The sequence below is a fragment of the Lucilia sericata genome, unplaced genomic scaffold, assembly GCF_015586225.1.
Source record: "Lucilia sericata isolate MDLA Ls3-8-SP2 unplaced genomic scaffold, ASM1558622v1 Contig000022F_arrow, whole genome shotgun sequence".
Taxonomy (NCBI): Eukaryota; Metazoa; Arthropoda; class Insecta; order Diptera; family Calliphoridae; genus Lucilia; species Lucilia sericata.
In genome coordinates this window covers 744,942-770,461 of record NW_023994060.1, presented here as the reverse complement: position 1 = coordinate 770,461, position 25,520 = coordinate 744,942, and the positions used below count along the sequence as shown (strand labels likewise).

At 30.1% G+C, this 25,520-nt stretch overlaps 2 protein-coding genes across 4 annotated transcripts in view; one reads left to right on the top strand and one right to left on the bottom strand.

The window, feature by feature from the left end:
* Positions 1–3,850, bottom strand: part of LOC119608761 — a 54,943-nt gene extending 51,093 nt beyond the window's left edge. Inside the window, exon 1 of the mRNA XM_037963323.1 lies at positions 3,417–3,850. The gene's annotated coding sequence lies outside the window, so the exon portion shown is untranslated. The remainder of the gene's footprint in view (positions 1–3,416) is intronic.
* A 9,354-nt stretch (positions 3,851–13,204) lies between these two features.
* Positions 13,205–25,520, top strand: part of LOC119608801 — a 103,485-nt gene continuing 91,169 nt past the window's right edge. For 2 of the 3 annotated variants that reach the window (XM_037963335.1, XM_037963342.1), the window contains exons 1-3: positions 13,227–13,633; positions 13,699–13,767; positions 25,236–25,358. In XM_037963335.1, coding sequence (XP_037819263.1) covers positions 13,340–13,633; positions 13,699–13,767; positions 25,236–25,358 — 486 coding nt within the window. In that variant the 5' untranslated portion in view covers positions 13,227–13,339. Of the gene's footprint in view, positions 13,634–13,698; positions 13,768–25,235; positions 25,359–25,520 lie in introns of all 3 variants that reach the window. The other variant, XM_037963331.1, reaches the window with a different exon arrangement.

The following is a 25,520-nucleotide window of genomic DNA, read 5'->3' as shown; positions in this document are numbered from 1 at the left end:
TATAGTTAAAATCCAGTTAACAATATGTATATTATTGGCAAAGGTTGACAACCCTAAACAGATTTCAAAGATATTATTGTATTTGGTTTTTCTGTTTAATCAAAACTATGTTTTGCTAAAATTTGCATTTTATAGCAATTTGTTCTTTTGTTCTATATAGTATTTTTATATGTTTATTTCTCTATCCGGTTTTATGATGATTATCTAAAATCGAGAATAAATTTAAAATACATACGTAATTAACTTATAATAAAATCTACTCATTAGCTAACGGATTTTAAAAGATCTTTTTCAACAATTATTGTTATTATTTTTGATTTTTTCTTCTTCTGTATTAAAGAAAAAAAATAGAAAAGAACTCATATATTAGAAAACTCGTTTAAAATATTTCAACATCATTTATTTAGTTAAAATTAGCGTTGATAATAAAAATATACACAAATCTGGCAATAATTAAAATATTGTTTTCTATACCCCCCTAAGTGAATGAGGTGATGAGGTTGTGCGATCGTTAACAGTAGAGGGAAATTAAATAGTAAAGAAATAAAAATGAATGGATGATTTTTCTTAAATGTTATTGTATTATAAATATACATTTTACTTAAAAAGTCCTTGTTGCTCAACATTTCAAACGTTTTTTTATATTTTTATAATTGTATCGTGAGAACATGACATATACATAAGTGTATAAAAAGATAGTTTATATTGAACAATATTATATTGATAAGAGTTTCTCAATATAGTAAAAGTGCTATATTCGACTATTCCGAATCCTATATACCCTCCATCAATAGGTCAATTATGACATAAATTCATTAGAATTCGAGAGAGTAATACTGCAAGAGTGGTAAATTTTTAATCGATCCTTAATAAAATTGTTGTGTGTCCTTAGCACTGTGGACCATTTTTTGAAATGGCTGCCAAAAATAATATTTTTATGACTTTAAAACAATTACTTTGAACTTTTTGTAAAAAACAGAAAAAAATTTAATAGACCTTAACTCCCAGGGGAAAAAATAGAACAAAAAAGTCCAAAAATGTGATGTAGTTTATGATTTTTTTTGGCCCAATACTTTGAAATGTGTGTGAGAGTTTGTTTGTATTTTTGTTCAAAGTCTATAAACACCTGAACGGATGGATAAATTTTCATGAAATAATTTATAATTTTTTGTAGTCCGCAGTAGTCTAGTCTATAGTCTAGGCTATAGTGTAGACTATAGTCTCGAACAAAATCTAGTACTATTAATACTAGATACTGTTTCACAGTATCTTACTATAGTCTAGAAGGAACTCAAAGCGACATTTTGTTTTGCAATTTTAAAAACAAGTAAGAAATTATAGTTGGGCATGGCCGAACATATGATACCCTACACCAGTGATTATCTTACAAATTTTGATTATTTTTTTTAAATAAATTATTTAATTTAATTTTTACCTCAATTCTGGAATATTTTAACAATTTATCAACAAAAAAGGGGATTATATGGGGACAGGCGGTTAATATAGCCCTATTCTTATTAATTTTGGTAGAGGGATTTACGTATATGTACATCAGTTTTTAATGCAGAATATCATCGTGAAATTATTGGTTATAAGTGAATTTTAACTATAAAGTCATTTTTTGAAAGGGACAGGGTCAAATGAGGCCCAATCATTACGAAAATCAGCAGTATCATTAAGACTTATAAAAACTAAATTTTTTTCGATTTTTTAAGTGATACAAGAACATTACATATTTATGAGCTCAAAAGCCCCACTCAGGGGGTACGGTTGTATGGGGGCTATACGAAATAATGGACCGATTATAACCATTTTCAATAGGCTTCTTCCTTGGGTCAAAAGAAAAGTATGTGCCAAATTTCATCAAATTATCATAAAAACTGCGACCTGTAGAGTGCGCATAAGGTTTGAGAGATTTCAAGCCCCCCTTCGTACAAAATTTGAAGATTCTAGCTCTAATAGTTTCCCGCTATAAGAAATTTGTATTTAATTCATATGGGAGGTTCTACTCCCCCATTTTCCTAGTCCGCTAAATTACCACACAAATGTTCACATTGATATCAAAGTTTGAGGATTTTCGCTTTAATAGTTTCTTAGATATATGAATTTTTGTATTTAATTCAAAAATTCCAAATTTTCAAATTAGAGTTAGAGTTCTTTGTGCTAAATTTGAAGATTCTATTCTAACAGTTTTCCAAATAAACGAATTTTTGTATTTAATTAATATGGACACTTCCCCTTTTTCCTAGTCCGCTAAATTATTACAGAAATGTTCACATTGATGTCAAAGTCGTTCGTGCAAAATTTGATGACTTTTGCTTTAATTGTTTCTTAGATATACGATTTCTTTTATTTAATTCATGTGACAGGTTCCAAGCCCCTAATTAAAGTCCGCCCATTTTCCTCTTGAATGTTCACATGGACGTTAGAGATCTTCCTGCAAAATTTGAAAGTTCTAGCTCTAATATAAACGAATTTTTGTATTTAATTCATATGGGAGGTGCCACGCCTCCTATTGCTAGTTCGCCCATTTTTTTCATAAATACTCATGTTGACACTAAAGTAGTTCCGACACAATTTGAGAACTCTAACTGTTTTTTCTCAGATATAATAATTTAATATTTTCTTTATTTATATAATTCATATGGGAGGTGTCACGCCTCCTACTGCTAGTTCGCCCATTTTTTTCATAAAAACTCATATTGACACTAAAGTGGTTCCGACACAATTTGAGAACTTTAACTGTTTTTTCTCAGATATAATAATTTAATATTTTCTTTATTTGGGAGGTGTCACGCCCACTACAGCTATCCATACTATCCCCATATGTTTATGTGGATGTCAAAGATGTCCATACAAATCGGTCCAGCCGTTTAGCAGTCTATAATGTCCAAACAAACAAACATTATATTAACTGCATTTATTAAATTTTTTACTGGACCCAGTATTAAAGTTTAATATTTATAACCAAATATCTTACTATCGACCACACTGAGTACGGTCAAAAGATTTTTTATACACTTAACGACTTATACCCTATTCTTTACCATTAATGTCTTTGCCAATTACCCGGCATACACATTTTTATTAATTCAAAAATTAATTAAATTTATTATTTATATTATTTTATTTAGCTTATTGCAAAATTACAGTTGGCGTAATTGAATTGACATTAAAGCCAGAAACTTGTTTTCGGTTTAATTTTTTTTTATACTTTATACAACATTACTGGCTTTAAGATTTTCTTTTCCGCAAAAAAAGAAACGAACACCTAAACGTAAAGATTAAGGTATTCACTTTAAAAACAAGATAAATAAAAAACCTCATGCAAAATATCAATACATTATTAAACACTCCTTGCTAAAGCAAACAAATTTAACAAAAAATATTACGAAAAAAATTAAACATTGACTCACATTTTTCTTCACTTAAAAAACTCTTAAACTTTTTTTCAACTTATTGCAAAATTAACACTTTGATTATTGCCACAATTTTTTTTTTACTTAAAAATATTTTAAAAATTGTTGTAATTTTTTTTACAAACCACACGTTTACTAGCCCACTGTGTGAGATTTTTTATATTTACTTATTTTTTATTTTTTTTTTTTTGGTACTATAAAAAAATAGTTTACAAAATTTTATGTTTTAACACCAACAAATAAAAAAAGATCACACGAAATAATAATTTTTTTACAACTTAATTTTCGCAATATTTATGGTTTTCACAACATTTGTATTTTGATTTTGAATTTCGTTTAAAATTTTGTTTAATTTTTTGAAAACGCGTACAAAGCGCGTGCGCTTGAGTTTTACGATGCGCACCTCGCAAAGAGCTAAACAAATCTAAAATGTTGAAAATTGTGGTGTTTAGGAAATTTAATTTACTAGTCGAACACAAAAAGCTTTGGTTGTATCTTAAACGATTAAAGCTTTTTGCAAAATGTTTAAGCTTTTTTTCTTTGATATTATTTTTTAGATGATTAATTGAGGAACTGGAAAACGGTTAGTTCTTGTAGAAAAAGATACAAATGATTAATAAAAAATGTATTTGGATTGGTTGATACTTGAACTGGTCATTAAACTGTTGAGATATTTTTCAATTAGTAGTAAATTATAAATATAATTGTAAGCATTTGAATTATAATATTTTACTATATGGAATTTTGTATACCCAACATTAGTGGTAAAATTTCAGAAATGAAATAGTACGTTCTAAATACAAATAAATATCATAGAAAAGATGTGCAGAGGAAGGAGGTTATATTGATTTTTTCAGTCCATGTTATATAGTCACTACACAGGGAATAATATTCAATAACAACCGTTGTCAAAGTATATACATAAGTACGACAACACTATGTAATGTTGAGAACGCAACGTTGTCTAAATGACAACGGATTGTTTGTCAATAGTGAGCTTACCACGTTTGTTAACATTTACACAAAGGATGTGTATAAAATTTAGATTTCGACAACGAATTGTTGCAATGTTGTCAACATTATATACTGTTGTCATACGTATGTATATACTTTGACAACGGATGGTATTAAAAATTATAAACAGTTTGTTGTCAATTTGGTACCAGGCGTATATATTTCTTTTTCCCTCTGTGTATAGACCCAAAGTAAAGCATCTAGGAAGATAGAAATTTTCCAAAATATTTCATGTTGTTCAGAAGTTTCTAGTATTAAAAAAAGGAGAATATCGATCATACAAATATGCAACTATTCTTTATGCAACCTTAACGACTTAAAAATACCATTAAAGCTGTGATACCAGTATATAAATCAAAATATATCTACTAATAACAGTCTATATTTATCCGTCCGTGGTTATAACCATGTTAAAGTACCATGTTCGATTAATTTCAAATGTTAGAACTAGACCCAAATTCAAGAAGAATTTTTCTTGGGATAAGCGCTTTGTAAAATTGTATAATCCGCACATGTTGCATAACTAATAACAAAGCCAACATACCGACAGATATTTTATAGCTGTCACAACAAATTGTTTAATGTCTTGTCTAATTGTTATAATTCGATTGTCATAAATTATTAAATTGTACAATAATACATTCAATTTTAAGTCGACTAATTATTTTGTGGGTGTTTTTGTTTAATTGATTTGATCTTATAATTTATAATGACCATAAAGCCTTCCTCATAGACCACTCACTGCCTACCCCCTCCTGACTATTTCACTATTAACAGGACCTACCTAGTTAGCTTAAGGCAAATTTATATTGTGTTTTCTACAACACCATCAGAACTATTTTTGACACGTTTTATGTAAATATATAACATATGTATGTGTGTATTTAAATACATAAATGTATATAAGGTTGGCCCCGTTTGTATTGGGGGAAAATGAGGCGTCTCTCAAACGGCATCAATATTTATATCAAGGATAAAAAGGTCCTTTTTTAAGGTTTTTATGATTTTTATTCATATTTCTTCCAAAGAATAGATATGAAATTTTTGTTTCATAAGAAAGGTTCTTGAGAGACGTTTTCAATGGCATATCAAAATTTAAAAATAGGTGAAAAGTTACTCTCATTTGAAAAAAACCCCTTATGACCAAATTTTCCAACTTTGATCCCCTCTAACTCCGGCAGTTCTTGACCAATAGACCTGAAAATTGTGCCTGTCCTACTATCCAATAGTACTACCAAATCGATTTTTTGAGTTGGGTCACTGGACACGAAATTGCCCATATACAATTTCGATCGATTTGATACAATTTTAAATCTAAAATTGTAATTTTATTTCAAATATGAACAAAGAGATGAACATTAATCGGCCTTTTGTTTTTAATGAACTCTTCCCAAAACAAGGAATAAAATTAAAAAAAAAAAATGTACAATTCGTTCTTTAAAAGTACGTTTATGGCAAAACTGAATTAAAACTATTAGCTTATCTTAAGCAATTTTATAAGCGTAGAGAATTGAGTTATTGGCATTCATTAGAAATGTTAATCGTGAAATACAGCATTAACAATCATTAGAAATATAACTAATAATAACAGACATTCTAACTTTAAATGTTAAAATATTATCAATTGCTATTTTGAAATCTACCGGGTTTATACATTTGTATAAACAAATGTTTTTATTTACGTATGTATATGATATTTGTTATTTATAGTAGTAAGTAACTGGAAGTGCAAACTAAATGTATTAATTACTATACAGTGTATTTGTTTAAAAACAAAATTCTCATTTTGTTTGATTTAATTAAGTGAATAAACTTTAAATAGTTTGTTAAATAGACAAACATTCGCTCACATACCATTTCCATTCGCATAATCAATCTTTCACGTACAATTTATGTTGTCGCATTGTTTACTTTTGAAGCGTTAATATAGTACACGGTGAAAAAACGTTTTTTGGGAGTGTAATTCGTTTATAATTTGTTTAATTTAAAAGATATTCCGATGGAATGACTAAAAATTTGATTCCCGAAAATATCTGGTACCTTCAAAAAAGGTATTTGAACGAATTCGCTTTGTGCGAATTTTTAGATAAATACAAGTATATTTAACGTAATTAGAATATCCACAGCACTATTCGGGAAATAATGGACCGATTTCAGTCAAAATTAATATTTAGCGATTTGTATTTTGATTACAAAGCTTACATAGGCAGACAAGATGTCTAAGTGCTGGCGGACTCTTTATCATCCGCTGGGTAGACATGAGATGGTCTACCACGCGCCCCTGAATCCTTCTATGAAGCACTTAGGTGGCCATTTTTTGTACATGACTGTGCGGGTCCATGTACAAGCACTTTGCTGAATTACTCAAGCTATCTAATTTTTTTTCATAGTAGCCCCATTGCGGAATGACAGGCTGCATGGGATCAATCCTAATGCAAACCCCGACAAGGAAAAAGCAATCACTGGTCTAAAGTCAATAGAAGGAGAGACAACCCCAACATCAGGTGAAATCAATCTTCCGGTATACCGGAAGGTGACCACCCTTATGATGTCATGAAACATTGCATTATTTTAAATGCAATCCCCATCAACTAATGACCCATTTCAGTGCATTCCTTAACCTTTTAAAGCCCGCGCAACCACACTACTCAGATGGCTCTGTTGTTTGGCAACAGCACCTAGAGACGTATTTGGTAGCCCGCAATATCCAGCCAATAAATCAGGATCCCTCTGTATGTCAGATATTCGAACCCAATAATTGCCCCGATAAGTTGAGTGGCAGCTCTCAAGTATAAGTCGCGTAGCATGAAACAATATACATCCTGTTGAGATGGCAACAGCGTTGACAACTGCCCTGAAGTAAAAGGACTACTAAATCAGCACTAGTCTCCTGTCGGGCAGAGGAGTCTTTCCCGATCGTTCACCAACTTACATCACTTCCATTCTCAGATCATAAAGAACGATCTACGGAATGACATCTACGGAACTACCAAGTGTCAACCTGAAAATTCCCCAACCTATAGTGGCGCCCTACTACGCGAAGAGTAAGAGATACTTAACGGGTTCAGGAATTCAGCATATGTTGCTCTGTCACATCACCCAGTGACATCTGTGTATAGCATTTGGATATATCAGTCCTTAAATCAACATTTTCTCCCCGCGAATTTGTGTTTAAACCACAGCCACTACGTGGAATCCCGAAGGAACCTCAAGGTGAGTATAGGGGCTAATAAACGGGAAAAGCTGGAGAGCTGAAATTTTGCACAAATCTTCTCCATGGATAGGAACTATTTAGTATTGAAATTGAGCTATATTGGTCCATGTGTTCGCATAACGTGTATGGGCGCTCTCCGGAATACAGTTTAAACTGTCATAAATACGTTAATTAGTAAGCAATTGTGATGAAATTTTGCACAAGATTGATACTACTCCCTATATTCTGAATTATAGCGGTGATTTTCAATATAAATTAGTTTTATAGGAATTAATATATATTGATAGAATTTTATGAGTATCAGTTTATAATTTACCCTATTCCCAATATTAGGACAGAATCTAGTTTTATAAGAACCAAATCGGTTCAGAGTTTACTTTAACGCTCATTACCCCATATAAGCTTTGATGCTGAGAATATAACTCTCTAACTTGTTTTGTTTTTTCACACAATTTTCTCCAAGTGTAGATTAATTTTTCTAAACGTTTACCTCTTAGTTTTATTTGTCATCCAAGCGTTAATATTTTTCGTTTGCAAGTTTTTATTCGTACTCATATTTATTTGTGAATATTGGCTACGATTGAAAATGAAAGTCAATAACATTTTCGTTTTATTTCGGTAGCACTGAACTTTTTTTAATTTATTTTTTATGTAGAAATGTGTGTCGTTCATTGCCAAAAAAATCGGTCAATCAACTTGCTACAAACAATACCAAACAGATAATATACTGTTGGCACTAATATGGGCGTATTGAACGATTATTATATGACTTAAATTAATATTGAATTTATTTCAAATGTCGAATATTATTATAACAAGAAATAGACAACTGGGCAGTAATGCTTTTGTAATTTTCTTAATATTTATAATATGTTTAAATTATACCATATTGCTCATTAACTACGGGCATAACTCCAAAAACATCGTTTCGAGAAAAACGATTTTGAATATATTGACTTATGCTTGTCTTACAATAAACAAATTATATACAAATGTATATGTATTTAAGAAATAAATTCCACAAAATCCATATAAATATTTTCCAATTTCGTCACAAATTAGGGGATTTTTTGATTAGCTAGAACTTCCTAAAATTCAAAAACAACTTTTTACTTCCCTTTAGAAACAACTCAGTTTTCAATCTTTTCAAATTAACAATTTATTCTCTTCATTTTTCAAATTACAAATTTTGATATATTAGCTACAAATTACTCATTTACTAACCGAAATTAATTATTTTTGAAATTCAATTAAACTCGTTTGTAATGCTTATTTAGAACAAGTTTACACTTGGCTGCTGAGAAATTAAAAACACAACAAATTCAAAGTTCATTAAACTAAACGGGAAAAATTTTAAATAACAAAAATAAGTTTTTTTATATTTAATCTGAACAAAAAATGCAATTTAATTATGCAAAAATCAAAATATGTATATTAATTATGCATAAACATTAGATTAATTTAATATAAAATATATACATGCATACAAACAAAAATTGAGGGTGTTTAATAGATATTCATATTTTTATTTAAGTGATTCATTTGCTTAATGAAACGACTATGACGACGGTTCTTTTTGAAACTAGTAGTCAATAAGACAAAGCTAACAACAACACAAGTTAAAATTTGTACTAAAAAAATGTAAACACATCTGTTGATTATGAAATCGTTGAAAAAAGATACATCTACCAAAAGAGAGATACAAAATTATGTTTTTTTACACATTTTTTTTTATTATTTTTTCTGTTGTTGTCTAGAGTAAACCTCTCTAGGTAAAGCATCAGCAATAAAACAAATAAATGAATATAAAATAAAATGATTTTTACAAAAAAAATTTAAAATCTAAGTTGACCACAAGGTACCCTACTTTTTTGTACTTTGGAATATTTATTTTTTATTCTGTGAAAAATGTGATTTGTGGCAAAATTTAATCAATAGCTTAAAATTGTTACCGATCAATAATTTCATCTAACTAAACATTATTATCTATTTGTAAGGTGAAATTTTCTAAGAACTTAAAAAATAAGTTACAACAATTAAATTTTACTTAAAACTTACCATCACTGTTGAATGACCCTAAACTTTTCTTTGACATGCTTATAAGTCTCTTAATTGCAGTCTTAAGGGACGTCTAAATTACCGTAAAATCTGTGTTGTCTTTCTAAATTCATACTCTTTACCTTCGTGAGACAGTACGAAAACCTTTTGTAATATTTTTTTCGTAAATTTAAGCGAAATTAAACATAATAATATAATAACATTATTATTAAATAAAGCAAACAAAAAAATTTATAAAATTTAAGAAAAAGTAAGGTTATGTTGATAGGAAAATGTTTATTACATCAAATCAGAAAAAATACACCTAGCCCACTACCAGACCTGTTGTGCGCTCATTTTCATGGAAGAAAGATGTTTGTATAAAATAAATATTGTGGTCAATGTTCAATGTTCAGAAACTCAGTTTCCTGGACTTAATTCCTTATAATTTTCCAATCAGTGTTCGTGAGGAATGTTATATCCGGAATAGTATCACTCCCAAGATATTTGGATATAACGAATGTCTGACAGTGGGAAAGAAAGTGCTCCAGAGTTTCACTGTCTTCTCCACATGATCTACATTCGTCTGAATCTGCACAAAAACCTTAAGCTCCATTCCTTTTATTGTGGTCACTGAATGTATTATCTTTCAATGTTCAGAAACTCAGTTTCCTGGACTTAATTCCTTATAATTTTCCAATCAGTGTTCGTGAGGAATGTTATATCCGGAATAGTATCACTCCTAAGATATTTGGATATATCGAATGTCTGACAGTGGGAAAGAAAGCGCTCCAGAGTTTCACTGTCTTCTCCACATGATCTACATTTGTCTGATCTGCACAAAAACCTTGAGCTCCCTTCCTTTTAAAGCTAATATATTCGCCCTTTCGTTTACGACTGCTCCCTAGTGGCCTGACACCAATATGACGTAAGCCTCTGGGAAAGTATTCACTTAAAGCTTTCTTACAATCCAATACGATCTTATATTTAACTTTTTCTAATATTGCCCCAATAGCCCTCTGGCTGTCGGAAAATATGTTAAGTCCTGTGGGCGCCATATTTACCCATTCCGTTATTGCTCGTACTTCTGCTTGGAAGCTTGTGTTGTGATTAGTTAAACGGTGGTAAATTTCTGTTGCTGGGTTTTCAATGTAGAACCCCAGGCCCGCTTTGTTTCCCAATTTAGAGCCATCAGTGTAGCAACAGATTCCTACGGGGATTTGATCTAATGTTCCGCTTGACCAAGACAGTCTATCTGGGATCAGCGTTTAAAAGTTTCCGACATATTCTGTGTCTGGTATGCGATTAGGCACGTCCGATGATTGTGTATAACCTTCCAATGTGTCTAGTATACATTGATGACATGTTCTATAACCGCTTTTGGCCAGTTTGCCTAAAGTAAAAAGCCGTTCGACTGTAAGTGCCACCTCACATCTTAAATATGTTTCAATAGGAATATCTAGCAACGTTTCCAGAGCCTTGGTTGACGTAGTACTCATGGCACCACTTATACCCAAGTAGTCTGATATTGCACTTTTTGTCCAAAGAAGTCAACCAGGTTATTGAAGCATAAGCTAAAATTGGTGTAATTACACTTTTATAAAGCCAATGTAGTAGGACTAAAACCCCATTTCATGCCTATAGTTCTCCTACATATTGCCCAGCACCGATGTTCCTTGTTGATCCTATCTTTTATGTGGTGTCTCCTTTTTAATTTCCAGTTTACAGGATTACAGTACTTAACTCTGTCTGTCACAGGTATCTTCTTGCCCAGGAAACAGAGTTCTGTATATTTAGAAATTTTTGTATCTCTTGTGAAAAGACAGATTTCTGTCTTCGACGGGTTAACATTGAGGCCTCTCGGTTGAGCCCACCTCAAGGCCGTAATCAGAGCCATCCTCAGCTCTTCTACACAAGTAATTTGTATCCCTTCCCCTTAGACGAAATACGACGCCATCTGCATAGCAGACAGATCTAAGTTCTTTCTCGTTTAGGGTCCTTAGGAGGCCCTAAACGAGAGTAAAGGAGACATAATGTCACCCTGTGGCGTGTGTGGTAAATCTCGCAGCTTCTGTTCCTCGGTATGTAGTTGATCCAGTTACGGAGCACCCGGTCAACATAAAACTGGTCTAAGGATTGGATAAGAGTATCAGTGTGCACGTTATTGAAGGCGCCTTCGATGTCGATGCATACTGCCAGTGTATACAGTTTGCTATCGAAAGATTCACCTATGTAGTGGACAACTTCATTTAAAGCGGTTTCCACCGATCGTCCCATTACATAAGCATGCTGCTTATATTTAAGGTCATTGTATGGTATGCTGCTTTTAACCATGCTATCGACTTTCTATTCCGAGGTTTAAAGTAGTAGTAAAGTCGATAGGACTTAGGTATCACGTAGCTAGGTTTTCCTGGTTTGGGTATAAATATTACCCTAGCATCCTGCTATTTAATTGGGGTATATGTGAATTTCAAGCATGCAGTGAAAATCTGTGACAGATGTACGGAAATCTGTCCCGCCTCCATCTGCAAAAGTAGCGGGAACATGCCATCCGGCCCTATAGCTGCCATTCCTGATTCCATATTAGCTCTTTCTGAGCCTTCCCTTCCTCCAATATCGGTTCATCTATGATACTCGATATACCAGGTGGGAAATGAGAGTCCATTAGGAGTTTCATTGTCTCCTTCAGCCCGTGTAATCGATCTTAAATTCCGGTTGGACATAAGTTTTGGAAAGGATTTTTTTTATTTTCGATCCGTCATTTACGGAAACTCCTTTGTTTGGCTTTTTGAATTTTTTATATTCACCAAGTTTACTACGATACTCATAACATTATACTGCGATCTTTTTACCCCATCTCCAGTTAAATAGTTTGCGAAGAGTCTCCCCAAGGTTCCGGATCTATACTGTTACCCAGGATTTCTCCTAGGCAGATCTCCTTTCTCGCAAAGGGCAGCTGTCTACTTTTTCGTCTATATCCTCGTTATTTCGAAGTATCATTCCTTCATGGAACATAGTGACAAATTTATTTTTGCAAAATATTTACCACATTGAAGGCGTACAAATGTCATGAACGTTGGTATGGATTTGCCCATATATAATTTTTAGACGCTATATATTTATTTAGGTTTGTTGTTTAATAAAACTGCCTTAACTTTATAATTATTTTTATCTAAAAAATTAGCTCAATTAGTAAACTGGTTTAATTTAAATTATACAAATACAAAAAGATCTCATCTTTTATGTATAATAAAAAAATTAAATAAAAATCTCATACATTTCAATTACACAACATGGCATGCCCTTTTTATAGAGCGTAGGGCACATAGAGTAATAATAAATTAAATATTTTTTTTACAAATATGATGCTAAAGAAGCAGAAAATAAAAAAAAAAATCTGTTAATAATACTACATTTTGAAAAGTTAAAGAGTTAAGAAAACCACATAAGAGAAGCTAAATAAATAAATATAAATAAAGAAACCTAGATAATAAATGAAAACAAAACAAATTTTAGTATAATTTTAAAACGCGTCAATATAACACACGTCTTGACACGAATCAGCTCGTCTCTGATATTTAACGTGTATACATACATATATAAAAATAAAATAAAACAATTAATAGAAAATAATTGCAATAATAATAATATAATAATGATAATAGAACAAAATGATGTAGAATTAATAGCAATTAAAACTAAATCTCCACAAGATTTAGATAATGAAATAAATTTTAACTCTAATATAAATAAACAAACAGATAATGAATTGAATGGGGTTTTAAAAGATAAAAAAAGTGAAATTTTCAATGAACCTCTAGAAGAGGAGGATGAGCAGTATGATGATGATCATTATGAGTCTTCTGTGCGTTTTATAAAAATCGTTAAATCTCCCAATGGAGCCTGTGGTTTTCACTTGACCCGCACTAAATGGGATCCTTATCCTTGGGTAGAAATTATTTTCCTTTAGTAAATTTTGTTTACATTTTTAATATTAATTTTTTTTGGGTTTAGGTTAGTGCTGTGGATAATTTTACACCTGCCGCTAAAAGTGATTTAAAAGCCGGCGATTGTGTTTTAGAGGTCAGTATACGAAACTAAATGTGTTTTGGGGTCTATTGGCTTTTGTGTGCAAAAATTTTTTTCTGCTTTTATAAAGTGCAATTTATTGTATTTGTTTTATCGTTATTGTTTGCTGTTTGCAAATGCAAATTCACATTCTGTTTGCATCTCCACATACATATTTTGTCACATTTTTCCTTTTTTTGTTCGTTGTTGGCTTTTTGTCAATATTTCGTCATTCTATTTGTATCACGTTGAAGTACAAATTTTGGAAACAATAAATTCATTTATACATATATATTTTTCAAGTCTTTATTTTTATTTTACGAGAGTTTTTATAGGCAGAATTTCATTTGCGCGTTTGCAATTTATAAATTAACAAAGAATATAATATCTTATATAAACAGTACTATTTCCATATTGTTAAACTATGTACAACATATAGCTTATTTACTATATGACTGACATGATCCCAAAAAAGTCGTTTCGGGAAAAATGTTTAATGACATTTTATTATTTTTTAGGTGGTCTTCGGTAGGTTAGTGTTTTAGTCTGGTAGACCTGAGATGGTGGGTTCAATTCCCACCTCAGGCACTGGTAAAGGAGTGCACAACAGGCCCGATAAAGGCCTAGATGTATTTCGGATTTGATGTACATATATACATCCTCCTTTCTTCCAAGCTTGTAACGGCCCAGAAGTTTCCAGGTGCAGTTACAAGGGGAAAATCGTTTGTTTTAGTTTTTGCTCAAATTTATTATTAACGTTTCTCACAGCACAAGAGTTCAAAATGTGACAAAAAATTTACTTCTTTTTGGGATATATTCTAAAAAAAAAAAAATAATTTTGTTACTTTAAATATATCTATACTTAGTCGAATATTAGTTTTTGTCCTTTTAAAATAACGCAAATTTGTTCTCAGCTATGGTCAAAAAAGTTTGATTTATTCAACGGCTGTTTCAAAACTCCAATTTCAGTTTTTGTGAAAATTTGTTAAACAAATTTAAACATTTTTAGGAGAACTCATGAGGATTTATGAACAATAGATAAATGAATAAAAATGTAAACAAAAATAGATCAATACTTCTAACAGTTTAGCTGTACCTTGCGATTTAAACTCGGCGAATTTCGAGAAAATCTCACTTTTTTATAATAATTTAGAGAATACGTATTCTTTACTCATGTACATTTAAAACTTACTTATGTCAAATTTCATCTCTACACTCGTAATTTTAAGCCAGTAATGACCGTTAAATAATTATCTGGAGGGGACGTTATATGGGGATAGGGACACTTATGGACCGATCCACATAAAATTAGCTAAAGAGGATTTTGCTTATAAGAGACATACTTATGTCAAATTTCATTGCTAAACTCGTATTTTTAAGCCAGTAAAGTAATTTTTTGAAGGCGAACTTATATCGAGGATATGGTCATTTATTGTCCGATCCATATACAATTTGGTAAAGAGATTTTGACTCGCATGAAACTTATGTGTGTCGAATTTCATCGCTATATTCTTATTTTTAAGACAGTAATGAGCGTTATAGTGATTTTCCGAAGGGGACCTTATAAAGGGGGGTAGGGTCAATTATGGACCGATCCACATAAAATTTGGTAGAGATATTTTGGCTCGTCAGGGACTTACTTATGTCATCGCTATACTCGTATTTTTAAGCCATTTATGAGTGTTAAAGTATTTTTTGAAGGGGACCTTATATGAGCGGTAGGGTCAATTATGGACCGATCCACATACAATTTGGTAGAGAGGTTTTGGCTCGTCAGGGACTTACTTATGTAAAATTTCATTGCTATATTCGTATTTTTAAGCCAGTAATGAGCGTTAAAGTAATTTTTTGAAGGGGACCTTGTATGAGGGTACGGTCAATTATTGACCGATCCATATAAAATTTGGTAGAGAGATTTTGACTAGCATGACATTTTATTATTATTTTGAAGCTAGTAATGAGCGTTATAGTGATTTTCCGAAGGGGACCTTTTATGGGGGGTAGGGTCAATTATGGACCGATCCTCATAAAATTTGGTAGGGAGATTTCGGCGCATATGAAACTTATTTATGTCGAATTTCGTCGCAATACTCGTACTTTTATAACAAATATGTCTGTTAAAGCTGTTTTCGACGGTCCACTTGTATGGGGGTTATCCGAAAACTTGGACCGATATTGCCCATTTTAAACCTTATCTATAGAGAATATTTGTGGAAAATTTCAACCCTCTAGTTTATTCCGTTCGGACTCTATCGTGCTTTCAGGCAGACAGACGGACGTACATGGTTAGATCGTCTTAGAATTTAATAAGGACCCAGAATATACATATATACTTTTGTGGGTCGTAGACGAATATTTCGATGTGTTACAAAAAATTGTTTTTTAAACCAATCATATACATATGTATGTCATACATTTTTACGGTCGATTTTCTATATAATATGTCTAAAAATACAAACTTAAAAAAGGGTTAAGTATATTTTTTTATACATAATATAAAATATTTTGTTTAATTTATGTTATGGTGTATGGGTGTTTTAAGACAATTCAGAATAAGAGTTTTCTTCCCTTTCCCCTGTTACAACCCCTTTTTCACCTGTTTGGTGTAGTGCTTCGGTCTGTGCGATGATTAGATATGTCTGATCTTCACAAAACTGTACCTTTTAGTTTTAGGCATTTTCAATTACAATTACATTAGAAGTAATGGTAATTGAAGCCTTACCTGAAATTGTAATTGAACTTTGGTCAATTACAATAATTTTTAATGTATAATTGAGCAATAACCAAGTACTATTACTTACAATAGAAGTTTTGGCAATTACAATTACTTGTAATTGAAGAATTAACTATGTAATTAATTACTTTAGATAAGCATTACCCTCAAGCGCATTTTAATACATACCTAACTGTATTTCAAATAAAAAATCAATTAAATTTCAAATAATATATTGTAACATCACCAGAGACTTCATTGTGCACATTTCTCCTCAAAAAAATATGTACTATTTATTTATTATTTATGTTTATTATAAATTCGCTAATGTGGAAAATTATGAATATTTAAACAAATAAATATTCATTAAGTATAAACGCAGAACCAGCATCGACTGTAGCAGCAGCTGCAAAAATTTATGTGAATACATATGTATGTTAACATATTAGTATTACAATTATTTAATTGTAATAATTATAATTATAATAAATGTATGCATTTTGAAAATTGTAAATATTTGATATACAACTATCATCGTATAGTTCTAACCATCGAAGCGTTATGGTGTTAAAATTAATAAGCATATATGGATATAAATTTATTAAATTATGAGAGTGTAGTAGAATAATTGTCGGAGTGTAAGTTAGAAAAGTAACACGTTTGCACTCAATTTAACTGCTACATACAAATGTATTTAACTATGTAAAGGGTGCTCCAACTACTGGTACCTTTTAAATCAAAAGTTATTTTGACACACGTAAATTTTGATATATCTCAGCGGACTAGAACGACTTTATACTTGAACAGCGTTGGAAAATATTATTTACATATTTCCAAAGTGAACTCTGTGCTTTCTAAACTGTACATTTGATACAAACCAATTCATCAGAATGGCTTTAAGAACAACTCAAAGGGTCCTCACACCGTGTACTGAGTAGCGCCGAAAATATGTCGTGTTATCCGACGTCTTTATTTGATTTACTTTTTGAAATGCTACCAGTATTTGTATTACCCTGTATAAAGAAACCTACAATGTGCAACAAATCAATCAATTACATATACATATTAATATATGTATGTATGTATGTATTTTATAAATAAAATATTTTCGTAAATTACTATTATTTATTATTCTGCCCAAATTGTCTGTAGTTTTAAGGCAACACTCTATCACTCTAGTATTAACTTTTGTGTCCACATTGTGATTACTTTTCGCCTAGAAAACCGTCGAAATCAATGGTCTCACACTGCCATTTATTTTATTAAATAACTTTTAAAGAAAATTTGTCCAAGAACTGCAGGATGTGTACATAAATATTACTACTTTTTCGTTACACTCGCACTTACATATTTACATACATACATACATATGTATGTATATACATAAAATTAACATATTTATTAATTAATTTGATATGAATGTGCGTAAAAGTGATAATTATTTTTAATTAATAATTATACATGACTGTCATATTTTAGTGAGATGCAAAAATAATGAATATTAAATGAGGTCACGTTACAAAAAAAATGTTACATTTATTACATTTCTTTTTTCTCTTCTTTTATATCATTATCATACGAAAGTAATTTTCTACTTAAATTTATTTATTACTTTTTTGTATTTCTTTTTAAATAAAACAAAGTATATAAAATGTAAAACCTATATATTGAACTTTTTATTAGGGCTTAATATATGTTAATGGGTTTAACTTTATAAATCAAGCGAAACCCTATCAAGCAAGTGCAGAGGACTTCTAAGTTACGGGTCCCTCTCACAGAAAGAAAGAAAAATACATGTGCATTCCATTGGCTAACATATTTATGATTTTAGTTTGCACCGTTTTCCAAGTTTGGAGATGATTTTACAAAGTAAAACCCAATTTCTTTTTAAATCTATTAGCAATTGAGGCCGTTATTAGTCCCCATACAAACCCTTCTTCAGAAAATGACTTTAATTATAATGACTCATAATTCTCTTATTATTAATATCACGATGAAATTTAGCATAAATAAATTTTATATAAACTCGTTCCACAAAATTTTATGAGAATCGGCCCATATATAACCTTATCCTCCATATAAAACATTTTCAGAAAATCAGTTTTTAATCAATTTTGTATTCAGAATTTTCAATTAATAATAGAAAAAAATAAAATTAAAAATTAGTTTATAATCTATTTATCACTTAAGTAGTTACATAGACAAACTAAGTATAATCTATAAAGTTCTGTAAAATGAAAATTGGCCTCTTCGAAGGCATTCTTTCAAAAATCGTTATAAAACTTTGTTTTTTGCAAAAAAATTATATTTTTTAGAAAAGAAAGCGTAAATTTTAAGAGTTTTGACATTTTCAAAAAAACCCCAACAAATTACTTTTATATCACATTTATTTTAAAGACTCCTAATAAATATTGAGAAAATCACGAGTTTAGCATAAAATTTTCAAATGTTAATTTTTTTTAAATTTAATATTAAAAGTGCTAAAATAATATATTAGCTATTAAACTGTTTGAATGCAAAAGCAATTTGTTTATTTTATTGCTATTTATTTTGTTCTATTGGTACGTCATTTCAGAATAGATTATAATAATGTAATTAGCACAATATTAAGTTAATTAACAACATAATATAAATAACTGCATCAGAACATTGTTGAGAATTTAAATTTTAAATATTTATGTCATACCCAGCAAAAACTTACATTGAAAAGTAATATCCATATTTACGAGTGGGTAATTTCGTGTCAAGTGACACAATTTAAAACATAGATTTGGATGAAATTTGCACAAAGGTTGGTACTATTGGATGGTAGGACAGACGCAATATTTAAAAATATATATATATATATATATTTTTTTTTTTTTTTTGGAAAGAGTGAAGAAATAGCTATCTAAACTCCTTTGCACAATTTTTGCTAGGACAAATAGGTGAAAAGTTTAACTCATTTGAAAAAAACCCTGTAGGACCAAAATTACCCACTTTGATTGAAACCCTTTAACTCCGGCAGTTTTTAAAAGTTTGTGTCCGACCTAATATAAAATAGTACAAACCTTGGTGCAAATTTCATCTAAATCGAATTTGCCCATAAATGATTATATGTCAATGGTGACTAAAAAAAGTAATGCAGATGACATAAGAAAGCCATTGAAAAGTCAGCTGTTGAGTAAGTTCGAGTTTTTGCTCGGTAGCTAACGTAATAGAAAACTAGCTACAAATTTATAGCAAATAATTGCGACAAACTATTTTCGACACTTGCGAAAAAAGAGCAGTCTAAATCATCAGTCTAAATCAGTCAAAAAAGTGACTAGTATATGAGTAAAAAACAAATAATTTATTTCATTCTTATGCATCAATAACTAATTACAGATTGGCTAGAAGTGGGAAGCTATGGGCATGGTCATGTAAGAGTTGAATAGAGAGAATTGATTTGACTAAACATTATAATAGAACGAAAGCCAGATTTTCTTGAAATTTTCACAGTGTATTCCTGTATGTCTAGGAGAGGTTAGGCTACTTTTTACTTTGAAATTTCATATGGGCGAGGAGCCACGCCCATATTAATAAAATATTTAATCAGTATATCTGAGATAGTTCTCAAATTTTGTCGAAGCCACTTTAGTGTCAATATGATTATTTAGGGCAAAAAGTGGGCGGACTAGCGGCAGAGGTCGTATCACCTCCACCTTAATTTATCTTGGAAACTATTACAGTTAAAATCTTAAAATTTACACGATGAACTTAAACATCCATGTAAACATTTTGGGTAATAAATTGGCGGACTACCAATGAGGTAGTCCGCCTCCCATATGAATTAAATACAAAATTCGTTTATCTGGGGAACTAAAAAAACTAGATTCTCTAATATTCATCTGAACATTTTGGAGAAAAAGGGTGGACTTTAATCTGGGGGGGCTTAGAGCACCCACGTCTGAGAAACTATAAGTGCTGGAATCTTCAAATTTTACGTGAAGAATTTTGACATTCGGGAAAATTTGCAAAAAATGTATATCTGGAAAACTATAATAGGTTAGAATCTTAAAAATCATTAAGTGGGTTCTTTTATTTACTATGTACATTGTTTTTAGGGTAGCAAGGCACACTGTGTATAGCTAGTTTAATAAATATTAAAAGTCCATTATTCATTATTTTCCCCCAAAAAAAGTTGCAAATAGAATGTATAAAAATAAAAACTAAACAATTTTTAACATTCTTTACAAATTTATGAAGGAAATGTCAAAAAACCAAATGCACATTTGTAAAAGCGTTTATTATATTTGTTTCGTATCTAGTAAATTCTTTGCTACTAATGACTTCCACCGCATTTTTTCTAAACAAATATGTACGTTGCATTGTAAGGTAAACAAGGTCAAGTTCAAAATGAAATATAAATGTTAAACTTTAATAACTAAATACTGGTATACCTATGGATAGAAGTGTATACAGATTACATCAGTGTGTAGATACGGATATACTTACATACAGACTCACAAATGTATGTACATACCCTTCAAACATTTAGAAGACAAAACTATTGCGCATCACCCCCGACGCCACGTCAGAAACACTTCTGGACGATTGTCAGACGAGGACGCACATTTTACAAAAACAAAATACATTGATTTCGAATTTTCGTCTTCTAGAAATATACTTTTAAGTTACTTCCGGATTATAGTTAGAAGAGTGCATCCATTTTGCTTAAACAAAAAACCATGACTGTTGAATTTATTTCATCTGGAAGTATACGTTTTAGTGACTTCTGAATGAGAGTTGGGTGAGAACACACATTTTACAATAACAAAATACATTGTTTCCTAATTTGTATCTTCTTGATTTGTATGTTTATGTCACTTCTGGAAGACAGTTTGAAGAGTGTTCACATTAATGTTGTATTTTATTCATCTGGAAATGTGGATTGTAGTCACTTCTGTACGATTGTCAGACGAGAGCACACATTTTACAAAAACAAAATACATTGATTTCTAGTTTTCCGTCTGGAAGTATACTTTTAGGTTACTTCCGGATGATAGTAAGAAGAGTACAAAAACAAAAAAATATAAATACTCCATTTTTTAGCGTGAACGCGAAAAAATAAAAATAAATAATGCAGAAATTTTGCTAAGTTCAGTGATGTTTTGTGTTTTGTCCAGTCATGTTCAGTTTTAATTATTCATTGTAAAACTTAAATGAGTTATTGAATAATATTGATAATATTTATAGAAAAATAGTGTAATTAATATATTGTGAATCTTAAGTAATAAAAAAAACCTATTTGACAGTGTTATGTTAAAACATTTAAGAAGGTTTTGTTAATTGGTGAAGTTTATTAAATATATTCCAAAAAGTAATTATCTTCAAGGATTATATAAATAAAATTAAAAAGTAAGTTGTCATATTTTACATTAAAATACTATTTTAGGAATAAGTTAACAACTCTAAACGGCTTCCATTTTCATTATTTTTAAACGAAGTCTAATATGTTTAATTAAAAATGATTTTATATTAAATTTCGTCTCTCTATTAATTGGTTTAGGAGTTATAAGCATTTAAAGACTTTTTCAAGTTGTACGTTTCGGCTTTCATTTGATGAATATTGCATTTTTAACCTATTTAGATTTATTTGAGTTAAAACTTAACTTCCAATATTTTTTAAACTATTTGCGCGTTTAGGTCCTGTTTCTAGATTACGTATGATCACTATGAGCTAAAATTTTATTTGTATTTCATTATCGTAACAAAAAAAATGCATTAAAATTTTACTTAAGTATTTAAACGCTAGCTGGAATCATTATATTCAAATTAATACTACTGTTTTATACATAAATTATTTTTCGACTTCACTTGACACGAAATTGCCCATATAAGATATTTAATATTACAATCAAATATTTTTAAAATCACCTTTTTTAAATACAATTTTATTAATTTTCATATAGCTTTGGATTTAATTATTCTAATTATAGGCCTTTACTAATATTTTTAAGTTTTTGAAAGTGTATAACTCCTTAATTAGAAGAGAGCAAACAAAAAATAGTATTGCAGTATTAGTGTCAAAAGCAATATCCCGTTTAGGGTCGTTAAGGTGTTTCTATCGTTAATGACTGTAAATAGTTTTAAAAATAATCCATGACTTAGTAATTTCAGATCTTTATAGACGGTTTAATTCCAAGTTATTTAAAAAATGTTCATGAAAGGTAATGTTTTTACTGATTCAAAACAATAAATAAATAAATAAATAAATTTTTAATTATTTTATTTTTTTTTTAGAAAGCAGTAGCTAATATTGTACCCCCTATTAAAATACTTCTAACCGAATTAAAATATAAAAAAGGGATCTGGTAAGTCTGGTATGTCTTATTTCGGTTCCATTAAAAATGTCGATTATTTGCAGAAAATGTAAAAAATGGATCTGAACGTTTAAATTTCGGTGGGAAATGATCAATAGATCATAAGAGAATCCCATTTTTATTGCTTCCTAAAGTATAACAGGTAATTTCAATAAATACAAAAGTATGTACATATATTCAATATTAATTATAACATTATTTTTGTTTATTTCGTTGAAGGATTAATGCGTTCCAAAATATAACTCTTACAATTTGATGGATTGATCATAAAATTTATGAAGAACTACAAAAATATTTTAGAGTCCAACGTTTTACAATTTTTGGAAGTATACCAGTCAACAGTTGGAATATTAATACAGATTTCCTGAAAATTATCTTATTATAAGGTAATCATTCCAAATTTTTGATACATATGTACATTAGTACTCACTCTGTATGGAAAGCAAAAACGTGTTTTTGTTACCCCTCTCAAAATTTACCTTGCTTTGTTTTATGATAATTCCCAAAATATTTTAAGTCTAGCGATGACCGTTCGTGAGCTGGACCAAATTAAAAAAAAGGTATTTTGGAATTATTTTTTTTTAATTTTTGTTTGTTTTTTTTTAATTTTGTTTCGGTCTAATGTACATATATTACTTTTTGCGATTAGTTGTTAAATCTGTTATTTTTTCTACTATTTTTATTTCAATTATTTCAATAAAAACTATAAAATTTCATTTTATTTAGATTTATTTTTATAGATTTTATTTTGGTGAGTATACAAATAGAAGAAGAGAAAACTCATCTTCTAGAAGACGAGAATACTCATCTTCTAGAAGAAGAGAATACTCATCTTCTAGATGATGAGAAAACTCATCTTCTAGAAGATAAGATATGAACACTTCTAGATGATACTAAGTAGTCACTTCAAAAAGTGACTTCCTGGTTACATCTAGAAGAGTCTTTGGCAATACCTTACTTCCAAGAGTCATCTAGAAGTTTCTTCTGCGGGTCTTCCAGAAGAATATTCCACGTTACTCTTAGACGTTCCCCAGCTCGGCATCAGTTCTTCCCGACTGGTGACAAGAATTCTTATACTTCCGCAACATCGCTGGCGAGCTTTTAGCACGTTTGGAAGTTTCATACGGGTAACTTCCGCAATAGAAAATGTTTGTAGGGTATTTACTAAATATCAAATAAAAAATACACAAATTTAAACACACAGTACAAATATCCAGTTTACAAAAAACACATTAAAACAGAAAATGTGTTATAGAAATGTTTCAAAGTATATACAACAACAAAAATGTTTATAAACTTTAATGTAGAGATACTAACTTGAACTGGTTTTTGTTTAATGTTAACAGCTTAACAAGCGTACAGTAGGTTGAGAAACACTTTAACATTAAACAATGTTGCTACAATACTGTATGTTGCGTAGACATGTACTGTAAATACAACTAGTGTATGTTAGCTGTCAGTAGTGGTCGGTAAAACAGTGTATATAGGATAATAGTGTTTAACATTTCTTTTTAAGCTGTTAAATATGCAGTATACAAGAATTGGTTTTGTGAAAAATATGACTTGACGAAATATTTGTATTTTGTTGCATTATTTTTATACTAAACACTATTGGTTTGGGTATATTGGGTTTGTGCTGATGTTTGCAACGCACAAAAATATTGGTCATATAACCATTTTAAATTGTAGAAATCGGCTTTGTACTGTTGTCATATAACCATTTTAAATCGTAGAAATCGGCTTTGTACTGTTGTCATATAACCATTTTAAATTGTAGAAATCGGCTTTGTACTGTTTTCTGAGTTGATTCAACATTTATGCTGATCGATCCTTATTTGCTTACAGGCCCCATGTAAAGTGTCTTACAGAAAATTAGTTTTTCATCAACAAATTGTTTAAATGTGTATATCGGAATCAAATTCTCAACATATGCTTTACTATGAAAAAGTCATAACTTGTGTAGAGTAACATCTGGCCGGCCATGATCGTTTATAATTTCTTACTTGTTTTCTGTACATATGTATGTACATTTCCCTAGAATATATATTTGGATTGATGGTGTTTAACATTTTTAGTGGTTTATAATTTATTGACAACTTTTCAATATGTTTGAACCTTCTTTTTTGAAGTTTTCCACAAAAAAACTTACATTCAGCGAAATATGTATTTTTTTGTAGAGCACGTCATTTTAGAATACTTTTTCTCATTTTTTGATAGAAAAAATGCATTAACTACTAACAACATTATTTGTGTTTTTTTTTTTCGTTCGTTGCATTTTAAAAAGTTCACTTTACTCTTCTATTTTTTAATACCACTTTTGGCAGGACATGTTTTTGATACTTTTACTTACCTGTTTCATTTTTTCTTGTGATTTTCATTTTTATACATATTTTTTGTATTTGTATTTGTGCATCTTTCCTTGACAGGTTAATGGTTGTGATGTATTGGGTTTGCGTATCACGGAAATTGCAAAATTGGTAAAATCCTCACAACATCAAGTCACGTTATTACTCTGGAGTACCAACTGTAATACTAAATGTGATGAAGAGGTAAGAGAAAAAAAACAAGGATTTTATACTTACTACATTTGTATATAATAAAGTTCTATTTGTTCTATGTAAATATATTAGTATGTCAAAGCCGATTAGTAGAAGTAGCCTACATTCGAATAATGTAAAGAGTTTGATCAATTAAAAGCTCTAATACCTATG